Here is a 16814-nt window from a genome sequence, read left to right on the forward strand (position 1 = left end):
AGGATAGATAAAGATATACCAAAATGGAATAAAAGGCAGGAAAAGAAAATAAACCTGTAACCCAACATGTTATTTTTGACTAAGGATGTGTGAATCAATTTTATTCATCCGAATAACTCCCAGAATGTTTTTTAGTAGGTTGTTAACGAAGTTTCATCCTATGTATTATTATATTGTAAATTTGCAGTTGTTTTTTTTTTTAATTTAGAATTTATTCAGAGAAATTTCATCTTTTAATGGATATATATATATATATATATATATGCATAATGATCAAATTCTTCTTCCAGTCCTATAAAATATATACTCATATAGATATGAAAAAAGGAAAAATATGAAAAAAGGAAAAATATTGTGCAAGTATAATTGTGCTCTAATCTGTGCACCAATGCGATGTGATTGGTCAAAAAGTAGATTTTATTGAAAACAGTGTTAATTTAAATTTTAAATATGAATAAATCAGTATTGGTATACAGATTAATGCGCGACTGTATTTATATATAGCAAAACTCATGAAAAAATGACAAAACAAAATCAATTTTTACTAAAAAAATAATAAAAATCAATAGAGCAGGCGTGAAATTGAGATTTGTGATGTAATAATAACCTACCTATCGAATTATTATAGTATTATTTTTTTAAATTTTTTTTATTGATTATCATATTAATTAATATGAATTATTTTAAATAATTTTATAAATTTACAACATGAATAAAAATTATATATAATTGAGCGAGTAATAAAATAAAATAATTAACGATAATTTTATATATCATTAAAATTGTTACGTACTTAGTAGTATTATTGTAGAAGAGTAATGTTAGATATATTAGTAAGTGCCGTGTGTAAATCATTTTCCTATTATGAGCTCTGCCGTCGCTAGAAATACGGGAGATTGAGAGAGAGAGAGAGAGAGAGAGAGAGAGAGAGAGAGTGAGAATAAATCTACGGCTCCGTCTCGATGAGTCCGTATCCGTATGTAACAGCGACCTGCTCGCCCCCACACATCTCTTCCCACTCCCCCTCATTCACCGAGTCACGGCTTCCAAGCCAACTCGCCCACACCCATCTTGTATATACATATATATATGTTCTTTTATTTTAGCAATCGGATTAGGAGTTGGTTAGAGGATGAAAAAGAGGGCGAGAACGAACGTCGACAAGGCAGTGGTCGGGGTTTGGCAGCGAGAGGTTGGCCAGCTCTCCACCAGGAACTTCGCGCACCGTCTCGGCGCCTCCGAGGTCTTATCCGTGATGACCTTATTCCCACTTTTGTTTTAATTGTTTTTGTTATTATTATTTTGGAAGATTGATGCTTTATGATTGTGCGAAGGACAGTTGTTTAATTACCGTGTGGGGGTTTTCGGATTATAAGTCCGTCAATGCTTGGTTTAATTTTGGTTGCTTTTCACTTTTCAAGCTGGTATTTTTTACAGGTATTCCTTACTTTGGGATTGGTATAGGTTTATCCCTAATCGGTGCATATATTTGTGGTGTTTTTTACTTTTTTCTGCGTTTCCGTTATTCCAGAATTTATGTATTTATATATTTCGTATGGTTGATCAGAGGGAAATGCTCAAAAGTCATTGGTTTTTAGGACCACTCAGGAAGTTCGATGGCTGACAATCATTTTCTATGTCACTAGGCGATTATGTAACACATCGCAAGTATTAAAATAAGATAACACTAATTTGCTCTGTTCGAGGGGAGCTTCTCCAAGAAAGTGGAAAGTGAGAGAGAAAATGAGGGAAAATGGGAGGAAGACAGAAGTTTCTATATCATTCCAGATTACTTTACACTCTCCAAGTGCAGGCCATAGGCCTTTTAAGTCAAGTCCAACTAATAGAAAATACAAATAAGAAATATAAGCAACTGGGCTTAACTAACCAACCTAGCCCATATATGAAATACAATAAAACCAAGTGGAAAATGTTAACCATCCTAGCCCGAGCCCATTAAAGCCCTGAGCCCAAATCTCTAAATCTTTATTACACCAAACCAAAGCCCACAGTGACCTTGGCCCATTCCCATAGATGCGCTGAAGTGTGACAGATTAGCACACCTTTTTTCTTCTGAAGAAACTAGAAAAAGAGATGAAATCTGAAAATGTTATGGGTTTTCTGGGAATTCAAGAATGATAATGGACAAAAGATGGAAAGAAGGACAATCAAGAAGAGCAAGAATTGAAATGAAAATTCAAGAATAATCTTGGATCATTTCGAGGATAATCCAACCTCCCAAAGTGTTTCATACAAACTTTCAAATCCCTTGCCTTACACTCCCGCATTCCTTTTATACAACATATTACAAAACACACCGTATTACTAACAATTACGTGCACTGCCTCTCTTCATATACATGAAACTCACGGCATCACTAAAATACCGAAACACCTCGTTTTATTAATTGCTAGTTGTTAAATACCCAACCATTGATCCAAAAGTCCTAGGACTATTGGATACTAATTTGGTTAAACCTTTGACCTTCAAGATCATAACATTCCACCACGCTTCTGAATCTAACGTCCATGGCGGCCCAATCTATCGACACTGACTCGGTGGTAGCCCTTTCCCTTTTGGCAGCTTCACTCATCTATCAGTATTCAATGACTTAACACTATGCCCATACATAGTACCAAAGCATTTTAATCCAGCCTTTAGGTCGCCCCCTCCATGACATGGTCCCTGCTCTAATACCAGTTGTTAAAAACCCAACCATTGATCCAAAAGTCCGAGGATTGTTGGATACTAATTTAGTTCAACTTTTAACCTTCAGGATCATAACACCAGCTAACTTGCTTCCCAACCAATTCAAACGCCCTATTTCATTTATTCTCTAACATACTGTTTAACCCACTCAATTCCAACATCTCTCGATCATCTATCTTCTAAACTCCCTTAGGAAATGCTTGGAGAATGAGATGAGATGAGAAATCAGTGAATAGAAGTAAAATGGTTTGTGAATAGTAGTAAAATTGTTTTAGTTATGATATTTTATAGGGTTTTGGAAAATGAGAGGAAAAAATTGAATAAAAATATTATAAAATTAAAATATTATTAGAAGATAAATTTTTTCATATTATTTTTTATATACTTTGACTTCATATATTCGTCTGTTCCATTTGTCCTATCAATTGTTTACATAAACATCAGTCTTCTGTTCTTTTGAGGCTGACTTAAAGTATACATGGTATAATTGAATGAATTTATGTGTCCCAGGATCTTGTGCGCCGGCTTGATATCTACCGAAAGCTGGAAAAGCACAGAGGTTGTGTGAACACTGTAAGTTTCAATGCAGATGGTGGTATTCTGGTTTCGGGCTCTGATGACAAGCGGGTTATACTGTGGGATTGGGAGACTGGGCATGTCAAGCTTTCATTTCATTCAGATCATAATAACAATGTTTTTCAAGCAAAAATCATGCCTTACACAAATGATCGACATATTGTCACCTGTGCTGCAGATGGACAGGTATTCTTATCTGTTGTAGAAAAGTCACAGTATCTAAAGCAGTCACGATATGAAATGGAATATTTTTGTTTCAGAAAATTGTGTACCATGTTTATACGAGGATGTACTTAAAAGATATAATTGGCTGTTTACTAACTTTATAGACTATAGTTAAGGATATTATAGGCCACAATGAATGAGATCTGACTGAAATGGCTCTCTCTTGGTCCACTGGTCCACGCATGAGAATGCGACAGAGCATGAGCTTGTCGGTTCATGACCCACTCTGTGCTTGTTAACTACCAATCAATAAATATACAAAGATATACAGTGATCTTGCCACTGGAAATAATTATGCTAGTTGTGCTCGATTGGGAGAAACCTTCGAATTAGATTGGGAGAAATCTTTGAATTAGATTGTGCTATTCTGAAATCCAATAAATTTTGTTTTTTGTGTTTTTATTGTCGGAATATTCAAGAGCTAAGACCATTCCACTGCCTTTTCTGAGATGCATATACTGAACTAAACAAATAATGTAGGCCACAAAGTTATTTTATGTCTGGTGATCTTGTTCATTCCATAACTGATGCCGGTGTTTTCACTTAGTAGTGTTCTCCTGGATTGTTGATTAGAGATTTTGGTAGGAAATATTTGATGCAGCTGCTTGTCTATTCATTTGTTCACCTTGTCTTTGTATTCGTTCAATCAATAGTTTTCACCATGTTTTCTTTTGCCATCAAGATTAAGAACTTTCTCTATTTTGTGAACCACAAAACTTTTTAAATTCTTGGACTACATTTGGTCAATTTTAGGTGAGACTTGCTCAGATTCTGGAACATGGAGGAGTGGGAACTACATTGCTAGCTAAACATCATGGACGAGCTCATAATCTGGCTATTGAGCCTGGGAGCCCACACATATTTTATACCTGTGGTGAAGATGGGTTTTTGCAACATGTAAGTTAGAATTCCCCTTTGCTACTTTAGTCATTGATTTAGTAGCCTCACTTATTTTGAGAATTGAGTACACTGAGAAAATCCTACACAACTTTTCATGGCAAAAAGAGGGTGAGCTCTAACCATTTGATGAGATTCAATTGGAGGCTTTAGAATAAAGAATGAATTCTCTGGTCCATTAATCCTTTCCTTGATTTTACTTTCTTTTGCGGGCTAACCTGAACTTATCAATATTATCAATATTAAAGGACTGGTTGATTCCTAGTATACTATGCCAGTGGACAGTCATAAATGTATGTCCTTGGCATTCTGCTTGCATCATGCTGCTGGTCAATCTCTCATTTTTGCACTCTTTTTTTTGGTCTTTGTATTTAGCGTTTATTGCTTGTATCCCTTTCTATCTTTACCTAGATGATGTTCTTGTACACATATTGTTCTACGCAGAATGCTCATTTTTGTGTTTTTAATGCAATGATTGTTACTTATCAAAAAATTATTTAGCTTTGTTGGGTTATATGGCCATGTGACCTTTTCATTATTGTTACAGTTTGATCTGAGAACTCTGGCTGCCACAAAACTTTTCACATGCCAACCAGTTGATGACAGGAGGGATTACATGTCAGCTATCCCTCTAAATGCTATTGCAATTGATCCAAGAAATCCAAATCTCTTTGCAGTTGCAGGTTCCGATGAGTATACTCGACTCTATGATATCCGCAAGTATAAGTCAGATGGGTCAACCAATTATGGTGAACCTGCAAACTACTTTTGCCCTTCACACTTGATTGGTAATGAGCTTGTTGGAATAACAGGCTTGGCCTTCTCAGAACGGAGCGAATTGCTTGTGTCATACAATGATGAGTCCATCTATCTTTTTACACGGGATATGGGATTGGGACCTAATCCACTTCCAGCCTCTCCAGGGTCTATGTGCAGTAATGCGAGTGAAATAGAAGGTGATAGTCAATTTTCAGCATGTTTTTCAGCATGTCCATCAGCTATGGATGCCGATGAGCAAAGTGCTCCCCAAGTTTACGAGGGGCATAGGAATTGTGACACGGTGAAAGGCGTGAACTTCTTTGGGCCTAATTGTGAGTATGTAGTGAGTGGATCAGACTGTGGCCGGATATTCATATGGAAGAAAAAAGGTGGGGAGCTCATGCGTGTCATGGAAGCAGATAAGAGGGTTGTAAACTGTATTGAGTGTCATCCTCATACCATGGTGCTTGCAAGCAGTGGAATTGAAAGTGACATCAAACTATGGACTCCGAAGGCCCTTGAGAGAGCTTCTGTGCCTACAAATATCGAAGAGGTATGCTGTGATTTTTAGCTAATTATTCCTAGCTAAAACGCTCGATGTTTTCTTATTATGTTTGGCTCTAATGGCTTGGCCACAAACATCAAGTCGTTAACAAGTACAAAAAAATAAGGGTCTGATTGGTTTCGATGATTTTTCTCCTTTCAATCAAAGATATTTTAAAAAAAAAATATCTCTCAATTATTTTTTGTGACGCCCCAATAAAAAGCCCAAACCACATGGCTTATACTTTAAAAGAACTAGTCGATTATACAATTAGAGTTTTATTAGAACCTTATAAAGAGCAAGAACTTCTCATTCTCAAGTAATGTGAGATCTCATTCATCTCCTATCCTAATCCTTATCATATAAGGTAATCTTCCCCCCTTAAATTTCCGATGTCCTTGTCGAGCCTGTCTGTTGTAGGTGGCACAGCTCAAGTCTCACATTTCTAGTTGGGATATGCTCTGATATCATTTGTACCGCCCTAATAGAAGGTCCAAACTACATGGCCTATGTTCCAAAAAGACTAGTCAATGATACAATTGGAGCTTTATTGAAATCTTATAAAGAGCAAGAACTTTTCATTTCTAAGCAATGTGGAATCTTATTCACCACCTACCCTTATTTTTATCATATGGGATATCACATTTTTCATCTAATTATTTGCCTGGTTTTTTTAACAAAAAAGCGCGCACAAAAAAAAAAAAAAAAGATGACTTTTACAAAATAATTAATTCATTTTGTCATTTTCTCTCTCCTACATTGTGGCTTTATTATCCATTGTTTACTTATCATCCCTTTTCCTTGCTGCAGTACCTTTTTTTTATTATTTTATTTTTATTTTTGGGGTGGGGGGAGGTGGTGAGGTACCCACCAACATGGTCTTTCACGTATTTTATAGAAACCACATGTTATGTTGTTTCGCTTGGACTTTCAATGCTTTATTTTCTGCCTTGGAGATTTCCCACTTTCTGGTCCTCTTCTAAACTTCCAAGGCTTTGAAAAATTCAGAACGTAAAGAAAGCTGCAGGATCAGGATCACAGCTTTCTTGACGCATCTCTTGTGCTTAATTAAGTCAGTTCACCATCTAGGTTATCAAAAAAAATTAAGTCAGTTCACCATCTAGTGAGTTCCAGCAAATACATTAGAACAGTGCTGGCATCATGATATTGATAAATGGTTAGATGGAGATTACCGGAGGAGCTAATTTCTTTGCTGTTATTTGTTTTGAAAAAGGTTTTGCATGGTCGAATTAATTGGTTTGCATCTGGTAGCGACGACGACGACAATGATGGTGATTCTGATGATGACGATGATTTGTTCTATGACGATGACATTTCTGATTATGATGATGCCGATGACAATAATGGCGAGGAGGAGGAGGATTACATCAATGATGAAAGTGTTGAGGATGGCAATGACTCTGCTGCTTTTGACGATGATGACTCTGGTGGTTGTAAGGAATGTTGATGATGATTATGATTTACACCTTTGTGTCCAAAAGAAACAGTGCTGGATGTATCATCTCATTATGACTTAATGTTGCAACTATCATCACTGCAAAGGCGGAGGACAAGTCCCGATTGCGGTGGAGAAACTTCCGGTTGGGAACTTTTAGAGCTATTTTGCCAACAGCGATGCTGCCTCAGATAGCGGAGATGCCTCCAGTCAGGATGGCTCTTTTTTAGATGCTAGAGCTATAGGCCATGAAAAAATGGTTGTAGTGTACATAATTATAAAATTTAAGCACAACTGTTCTGGGTTTATACTGCTAGTACTAACCGCTTTAGCTTGTCTACCATTCGTTAATGCTTTTCTTTTTCCATACTTCGTGATAAGTTGCTTATATTCGTTCGTTGTTGTTAAGTTCGTGTATTTACAAACTTTTCTTTCAGATTTTCTTCTGTGGCTAGGATTCCCTTTTAATACTCTTCCGTCCAATGCTAATCGTTGTTTCCTTTAGAATCTGGCGATATTTGAAACGAAGGTCATGGATATTTCAAAGCTTTCATGGCTCCCGTCAAATGTCACATTAACGAGCGAGAATTGCAGAGAATTTTCCGTTACAAACACTTACAGTTTTTAACATTCCAGAAAGAGATACATATATGGATTTTACGGTATCAACTATTATACATTGATAGTGTAGACTTCAATATTACAGTATCAATACAGTTATAAGCCGTTCTTGATATATATACTTTGGTGCAAAGTCATTTCCAGTTCATCTCTTGGTACCAGGCTTGTTCTATGTGCTTCTTGGGGGATCGGAGAGAAACAGAGCAAAACGAAGGCTACAGAAATAATTGTTGGGATATGTAAAGTCTACAGTATAAGAACTAGGCCTCCATGCTGTGATTACCCTCAGTTTTGTGATCACTTGAACTCACTTCCCTTATCATAATGCTCTGAATGAAGGCAATCATCTGCATGAAAGCATGTGATTTGTCAAGTGCATCCATAAAACAATTAACATTCTACCAAAGACAAAAAAAGTTAAAAATATTGAATAATCAGCTCCCTAGCTTTGTTAAAGTGACTGCGATGTTTCAAGAACAATCTATGATGCTAACACAACATGATTTTATTTATATGATAAATTTAAAATTAAAATTTTTTACAAATCAAATACTGTCGTGTGAATGATGTATCATTCAATTAATGGAGAAATCTTTATTAACTAACAATGATCACTGCAAAAACCCTATTGTGTTTTCGTACGTAACTATTAATTAACAACAATGATCACTGCCATTCTTCACTGTTGGAACATGACCGATACCCCTATTGTGTTTTCGACTTTTCGTACGTAACTTTAACCTTGTACCATTAGCTCTTAAAGTAAGAAAAGTTCGTAGTTCATACCATGGCAAGCCCAATGCACATTATACTGAAACCAGGGAAGTGGAATGGCGCTCCTTCAGACAGGAACAGAGCTGGATGGATATATGGCAGGAAAATTTGTCAATTTGAATTGCTTTTATCTATTAAAAAAAAAAAAAGCCTTTTCTTTTTTTTGAATTGTAATCCGTCACAAAAATTTTATATGCAGTCACTTTTACGTATTCTTTGTGCACTCTATTAATATGATTGACTGCATTATTTTTTTTTAATATAAAATGATTGATTTAGCCCATGACATCAGTGAAATATACAAAGAATACGTAAAAATGTAAAAGTGACTGCAGCAGAACCCAATCCGTCATTATCCCACGTACCTGTTAGAGGGCTAAAAATTAATGGAGAAATAATGTTGGCAAAGGAACTTATGCCAGAAATGCATCCTTGAGCCTTCCCCTGACATGCATTTCATCTTTTTTTCAGTTAACAAAATGAAAAATGCTGTGATATGCGAGACGAATAAAGGTGGAGCTGGAGAGGATATAGGGAAATAGGTCAGGACAGAGGCCAACGAGATCACAAATATATATAAACAAAGCCCCTCCTCTGCAATGCTACCTGTTCATTGGGCCCAACTTGTTTGGAAACGATGCTGCGTAACTGTATCAGGAAGTTTCATGAACGTTTTTAGTACATGCGTAATGAAGCTAGCTTTTATCAAGATTTAAAAAAGAAGTAAAGAACATACGCTTGGTTGCACGAAGACAGTGAAGATCGAAAAAACTGTACAGGCATAGGGAACCTGCATATGTTGAAATTCTTTGAGGATATATATGAATCAAGAGAGACATTTAGAAAGAAAAGAATCAGATTCATTATTTTTAGCACATGATATTAAATTCAATAGTGAGGTATTTGCCTATTAGCTAGGGGAGAAGCAAAGGATTTGGTTGGAGAAGGATTACCCATACTGACCAAGCCATGCTGTTGAAGAACATCTGCATCAAATCAGGAAACAGTCAGTTGTATGCTTGATAAACAATTACAACCTCACTAGACAAACACACAAATGGCTGCATGGAAATCATGAGAAATAGTGAGAATAGGGCACATACGTTTGTACAGCCCATTAAGAGACCTATGGAAAGCAACTTCTGCTCTCCAATAACAGGTGCCAATATGGGCATGAATAGCAGCTTCAGGATTCACATGTTTTCAAGAGTACAGAGATGGAAACCCAAAATAAAATAGAAATGAGTAGTATTCAGTCAACAAAACGTTCAAAAAAACAAGAAAAAGGATTAAGATGCTGAGAAAATGAACTAGCAGTGTAGAATGGTGTTTTGTAAAGCGTAGTACCTGTGAAATGGTCCCTGCAACTCCTAAAATTAGCATTAGATCAGCAAACTGGTTTTTGTTGAAGTGGAAACGGGCCTTTAGGAAGTACTGCATGGAGAAATTTGATGGCATTATTAGAAACGTTAGATCATGCTGTAGACAAACTACTTTTGTTCTTCTTTTTTTTTTAAGAATCTCCAGGATTCTCTTATCCATTGGACAACTATGAATTGTACAAGCTCCATTAATGAATAAACTGCACGGATCTTTGGTTTTCCAATGGGACTTTTTTTCTACAAATTAATCTACTAAGTAGCCTTTAAGCCTCATTTGGTTATACAAAGTATCTCATCTAATTTAATCATTACAACTTTCTCAAATTTTTACGTAAAATATAATAAATAATTTAACTTTTTCAAATATTTCAAAATAAAAATAATATTCTAACAATATTTTATTTAATTTTTAACTTTCACCTCATCTCAAATCAAATAAGGCTACTCTTGAGACTCTTGACATGGATTTTTCAAGAGTAGTTACAGTTTTGAAGTTTTGACAACCTTTTGCTGCAGCATCCATGCATGTAATTTATAATTAAGGTAATAGAAAAAACAAAAGCCCTCCTGCATCCTTATGCCCTTAATGTAAATGTGATATTTTGACGTTAAAGAAAAACTGTACCAGTAACGTAGCTAGTATTCCACCGTCTGCAAGACTATTGAACAAGGAAACAACTGTCGCTTGTGAAAATGTCACGCTGCGTTACAATGTTTGATAAATTTAATTAGCACTACGTAAGAAATTTATAACTTGTAATCAACAAACATGCTTAAGAAAATCATGTATTTATATTATTTAGATCACTAAAATTGGGCATACCATACCGAGTGCTTAGCTTGCACTACTTAGAACTAGATGAAAAACAAGGGAGATTATGCAGTCTTACCTACTCCTCATCAGGCAGATCAGATCCCCAATTGATGGAATCCTCTTAAAGGCCTGTGATGTATTTTGTACACGATCATCATCATATTTAATATCATCCGGTTCTCCCTTCAAGATCGGCTGCCTTAAACCATGCCCATTGGGTAAGCTTTCCTCAAGAAAAACTCTCATATAAACTGCTGCAAGGATTGACACGACTGCAGCAACCTGGATCAAAAAATGTAATTGGTTACAAATCGCAATCAACCGGTAGCCATAAAGGCTAAAGCCAAGCATACAAAATTACTGATTTCAAGGAGAAATTCAAGTCAGCAAGGGCGGACAACCTGAAACGTAGAAGCAGTTGAAAGAAAACGAGCCGTTAAGGTTCCAGATACAAATGCAGCTGAACCTACCCCAGCTAGAATTCCGAATGCCGATGCCCTTTGTCTTTCTGGGATGTTATCTGCCTGAGAAGAAAAAAACATAAACAGTTTTCAGTACACAACTGAAGATTTACTGCATTTTTGCATGATTAATTCTAGTAACCTCTTCTTTCGAGGGTTTTTATTTTTATTTTTTATTTTTTTATTTTTTTTGTTGGGGTTTGAAGGAATTAGAAGAATTGCTTGAAACAGCTCTTGTTTTCGAATGCTGCTAGTGTGCGATGATCAATGAGAACCTTGGCTATCCCACTTCATCGTTACAAATTAAGAATGCCAATACATATTAGCATGCACCTTGATGATCTTCAGGATCGATTGAGTGGCTTAGTCTTCTCTTTAGCTCACTCTAAAATTCAATATCTATCCTCTTAAAAATTCAATGGTTATACAACTTAAAGGCACGAACTGCTAAGATGTATGTACATATATATATATATATATATGATAATCAATGCACGCAGGACTAGTCAAAGAGAGGACAAAATTAGTAAGCGTTTTGACCGTACGTACGAGGCAGAAAATGAGAAAGATCGAAACACCTGTTGACATGCTTAAAAGGTGATGTGAATAAAGGAGCAAAACTCATAATTAATGCTTATAATGCTCAAGTAATTGATACTGAGATATATCAAATAAATAAATAAATAAAATGATACTGAGATATATGACTTGATAAAAATTAATAAAGCCCAGATTGTACGGCCAGCAATAATAATGGGATGGGCTTAATTGATTTGTTTGGGCGTAATTACCAGGTAAGCAAGAGCCAGACAATTGATGCTGCCATCGCTGGCCATGGCAGTGAGAGTCCTCAACACGAAGTACGCATAGAAGAAGTTGGTCGTCCTGCTATATGCCAATATTACTGCATGCATGCAGATGATCAGATCGATCATCATCATGTCACAAAAGTTTCAGAGCATTAATTAATATATATTAACAATATCATGACCTTAATAATTTGTTGGATTAAATTCTTCTATCGCTTTGATGCACTTTTTTCCCATTTCTACAAGATTCAGATACAAACTGGGCTCTCATTACCAAATCAAAAAGCAGATGCATGTCATGCACAACAATGTAAAGAAAAAGAGCTTAAATGGAGTGGTAATTGGCCAAACCAAAATTGACTCAAACCCAACACAACCTATGTAGAAACGGAAATGAGAGTCTGCCGCCCAATGTTACCGCTCCAAATGAATGTTCATCAATTTAAATTTTGTTTTAATTTTTTTATTTAATAATTTAATAAGTAATTTTTAATATATTAATATATATTTTTATTTTTTAAAATTATTTAAATATATTAAAAAATATAAAAATAAAAACTCATACTAAGCGACACGCCCGCGATCGCTGGCAGCTGCCAAGCGTGACTCATGTAGAAATAACACCATTATAATTTGATGGTAAGTTTTGTCAATATAGCTATTAATTAATTAAAACCACTACACAGTCTCCAATGTAAATGTGATGTACCACCAAAAAGTTATGAAAATGCTTGTGTATCCTCTCCCGTGCTCCTTTGATTGCTGGTCATACTTATAATTTTTTTTAGTTAGTGATTAAAAAACTGATTTTAAATGTATTGATATAATTTTTATATTTTTTAAAAATATTTAAATATATTAAAAAAATCTGAAGAAGAAGAAGAAGAAGAAGAAGAAGACGGTTCGGTCAAATGGAGCGGTGCACTCAGGGCGGCAGAGTAGCACCGTCCAAAAGTTATATCCAGACCGACAGAAATTCATGACCATTCGTATCAAGATTTTTGCGTCAAAAGTCACCAAGACGGGCCGAGGGACCCAACCATCCTACGAAAGCAACAATTCCTCCAAAAGGTTAGAGAAAACTAGAAGTAAATGGTAATGAGAAAAGCTAATCCTACCGACGATCCATTCTGAGGATGTATTCAATAAATTTTTATTTTGTTTAAATTTTTTTATTTAATGATGAAAGAAGTATTTTTTAATTATATTATTAATTTTAAAAAAAAATATAAAAATAAAATAAAATAAAAAACTAATTAATCTTATCAGGAGCCATTCTGGTGCTGTAGCACGGCTCAAATGGAAATAGGCCAGCAAAAGCAATAACGACGTTACAAGCAACATCACGAAACGATAGTGGTACCTATAAAGTAATGCGAAGGGAACAAAACAAATAAAATGGATGTGATCGAGAGCGCATGCACCAGTACCTAGTGGAATGATGGAGATGGTCATGGGAAGTGTGAGTAATGCCTTCCTCCCGTACTGGTCCGACATATTCCCAATCAGCGGGGTGATTATCATTGCTCCCAATCCTATTATCTGCATCCAGTGCACAGCTACTCATGTTGGACCATTACCAGCTGCTGGCTTTTGTTTTTTTCTCAAAATTAAAAGTAGAGACCCACTATCAACTATTTACTGGATAATAAATACTGTCTTCCAAATTTGCCTAAACACATATGAATTCAATGAGAAATAATTCATTATAAATATATAAGTTTTATATAAATTTTTACAAAAAAAATATTTTTATTAATAAAATTCATTTCTTATAAAAAAAACAAAATTTATAAGATTTATCTATTTAAGTATTTTAAATTATTTTACACCAATTCAATATCAACAAAGTATCGAAAATATTAGTTATTCAATCACATCAATAAATGAATGAGTGTTGTCAAATTGTCCATTATTATAGTGAGGGGTGCACTAATAAGTGTAGTTACAAATTAAATGAATGAGATCGGTCGACAGAGATATTTTTCTCTGTACCAAACTTTCCGCCATCCATCCATTTCCTCCATCCTGAGTGGGGTTCAGCTCCTCCCCCATTCCTCCTATCTGGTCATCAACGCCAAAATTATCTAGTGTTTTCTTTCGATTTTTCTGTAGTTTTTCTCTCGTAGCATCAACATGCACCGATCTACTGCTTATTGGCCTTACACAGCCACCACATGCCTAGTTAGTAGACTCTATAGTCATTGATCTGTCAGACGATGAAAAAAAAAAAACTTATAAAAAGAACAACACATGAGTCTCACGCGTGGCTCATATTGCATGTGAGTCTTAAGTGCTGCCGTTCTAGGAAGAGTCTGCTACAGTCACGCGCGATATCACTGATTCACTGGAATCAATAGCTTTAGATTTCTCATATCCAACAACCATCTTATTTTTTAGAATGGTGCATGAACTACACACACTTTCATAGACAATGAAGATCTTATACCAATATATTGACACATCATCCATTTACTACATTCCTATATTCCAATTTTTCCTACCTAACAATTAAGATAAATTGATCGCAAAAGTTTTCTACAACCAGTCTAAACAAATAAGATGTAATACACATCGATTCACTATAACTTTTATCAGATTATGTAAAAACTGTTTCAAGAGACTTTTCCCTTAATGAAAAATGGGTGAGAGCTAATTTTTCATTATAGATTCCTTTTTTTCTTTTTTTTATTACACTTGTGTTGCTTTATTTATTTTGAAATGATTGTTAGGTCCTCCCACCTCATTAAATTTAGTAACATTTAACCACTTAATTTATCTATAAACTTACTTGCTTTGGGGAAAAAAAAAAAGTATAGTTACTTAATTTGTCATATATAAATGTTCCATTTTTAGCGAGGTCTAGCTAACTATTTGAGTCTCTCGTTCATACGTCGCGTAAAAGATAGAAAAATGCCCCCAGTCAAAGGAAAGGAGACTCTTTCGGCGAAATGGCGAAGCTGCCCTTCCCCCATAACTTCGACAAAGCAAGCAAAGAGTTTGAGCTCTTTACTCTCTGATCTCCGATTCTCTCTCACAGCTAGCCTTTCTCAATTGATGGAGGAAAACTAAACAGAAGCTCTTCAAAAAAATATCTAGCTAGCAGTACTTACAGCCAAAGTGGAGTTTTCCAGCAAAAATTCGATCTATTTACTTAATCTCAAACTTGGGGGAAATTATGAAAAAAAGAAATGGATGAATTTGGATGGCTATGAGTAGACAACCTAGTACTACGATCGAATACAGACAGACAGACATTCATGGCATTCCAAATTACATGTACGTGCGTTCACGTGCACACATTAATTAAACCTTATCCTATCATGTCAATATACGTCTTTGGATTATTATGCTACCCAGATCACAAACTACATAAACAGAAACCGATCGAGTCCTCCAGCTAATTAATTAGTTCTACTTTAGAAGCTTTGATTGTTTCTCGATCGAATAACGCGCAATATTTGTAATCTTACCATGCTTATCAAAATTGCAAGTTTTCGTTAGGTTTGTGCGCAGATGGTGTTTGAGAAAATTTGAGATTTTTTGTGCGTGAAAAGATCAGTACTGTTGGGGGATCGTTTAACGAAGGAGATTCATAAAGAAATGAAGAGAGCTATCGCATGAATTATGAACAAATTAAGAAGGCAACAATCGGTAAATAAATATATTATACATACATACATACCGCCTGTTGGGAACCAGTGAGGTAAATTGCTAGGGAGCACTGATCCTGACCAGGGCAAAGAGCTAACATGGTGACATCGGTCATGGATGGTGCCACCATCAAACCAGCAAAGCTTGAAAGGAAAACTGTCACGAAGAGGTGGCTCAAATCTCTCAATTTCTGATCCATTCTCTCTCTCTCTCTCTGGGTACTGTGTGTGCGCGCGCGCGCAGAAGAAGGCGTACTTTGCTGGTCCTACAGTCTACGCTAAGAAATACTCCTCCATTTGAGATATGAATATTCCACCATTGTGATGTATGTCGTTTGCTAATAATTTCTTCTTATGTACATAAATGCGTTTCGCGTGTTTGAGACAGAGACAGAGACAGAGAGGAGGCAAAGGCTGATGCGGTTGGAAAACGACTATTAATGAGCGTTTATGTATTTTATTTTTAGTTTTTTTATTTAATAATTAAGAAATTGATTATTAATATAATGATATTTTATTAATTTTTAAAAATATTTAAAATAAATTAATTTAGCCTGGAAGCACATTAATTGGACGAATTTAGATAGCATGGTAACACCACCCAGCCTTTTGTAACTATAAATTGACTGAATTCGACTGCGGTTAACGTCCACAAGGACAGCACATACGTCCGGAGATCAATTGGATCTGTTGAAATATTTATGTTATGTGGATACTGTTAGTAAAGTTTGTTCATAGAACAGAAAATAATGATGCGAAATAGCCACGAAAAGTAGGTCATTGCAACATTTTTAGTAGCAAAAGCTCCAACTTTTTGTAGAGTCGAAGGATCTTTTAACAAACTAGCAAAACGAACGAAAAATAATGTTGTAACGATATGTATGAGAAAATTTTAAGTTATATCTATATCTATATTTTAAAGTAATTAATTAAAATTATATATAGTTAGAACTCGTCCTAGATTTGTTACAGTCTCATCCCTTGCTTTTTAATTTCAAACCTTTATGCAACAACTGTTTCAAAGAGTAAAACTTCTTGTGAAAAGGATGATAAAAAAGTTCTTTTAAAAAAAGCAATTAAATAAGAACAATCACAACATACAAATTTTACATAATTTAACAACGTAGTTATATC

The 16814-nt window shown here is 35.3% G+C and overlaps 2 protein-coding genes across 4 annotated transcripts; one reads left to right on the forward strand and one right to left on the reverse strand.

The window, feature by feature from the left end:
• Positions 1–870: 870 nt before the first annotated feature.
• LOC122313100 (DDB1- and CUL4-associated factor 8-like) lies at positions 871–7574 on the forward strand. The gene is made up of 5 exons (XM_043127832.1): positions 871–1243; positions 3220–3471; positions 4264–4407; positions 4955–5719; positions 6945–7574. The coding sequence occupies exons 1-5, from the start codon at positions 1133–1135 to the stop codon at positions 7176–7178; spliced, it is 1506 nt and encodes a 501-aa protein (XP_042983766.1). The 5' UTR covers positions 871–1132; the 3' UTR covers positions 7179–7574.
• Positions 7575–7754: 180 nt separating this feature from the next.
• LOC122313101 (hippocampus abundant transcript-like protein 1) lies at positions 7755–16053 on the reverse strand. 3 transcript variants are annotated; one of them, XM_043127833.1, is made up of 14 exons: positions 15713–16046; positions 13458–13569; positions 12010–12122; positions 11159–11281; positions 10834–11039; positions 10569–10644; positions 9909–9995; positions 9665–9745; positions 9515–9547; positions 9298–9351; positions 9168–9209; positions 8927–9005; positions 8574–8644; positions 7755–8134 (listed from the first exon to the last, which is right to left on the reverse strand). In XM_043127833.1, the coding sequence occupies exons 1-14, from the start codon at positions 15878–15880 to the stop codon at positions 8048–8050; spliced, it is 1332 nt and encodes a 443-aa protein (XP_042983767.1). In that variant the 5' UTR covers positions 15881–16046; the 3' UTR covers positions 7755–8047. The 3 variants fall into 3 exon arrangements, with proteins under 3 accessions (XP_042983767.1, XP_042983769.1, XP_042983768.1); XM_043127835.1 differs by lacking the exons at positions 12010–12122; positions 13458–13569 and having other exon boundaries at positions 15713–16052; XM_043127834.1 differs by lacking the exons at positions 7755–8134; positions 8574–8644 and having other exon boundaries at positions 8938–9080; positions 15713–16053.
• Between the last annotated feature and the right edge of the window lie 761 nt (positions 16054–16814).

Source organism: Carya illinoinensis, chromosome 6 (assembly GCF_018687715.1).
Source record: "Carya illinoinensis cultivar Pawnee chromosome 6, C.illinoinensisPawnee_v1, whole genome shotgun sequence".
Taxonomy (NCBI): domain Eukaryota; kingdom Viridiplantae; phylum Streptophyta; class Magnoliopsida; order Fagales; family Juglandaceae; genus Carya; species Carya illinoinensis.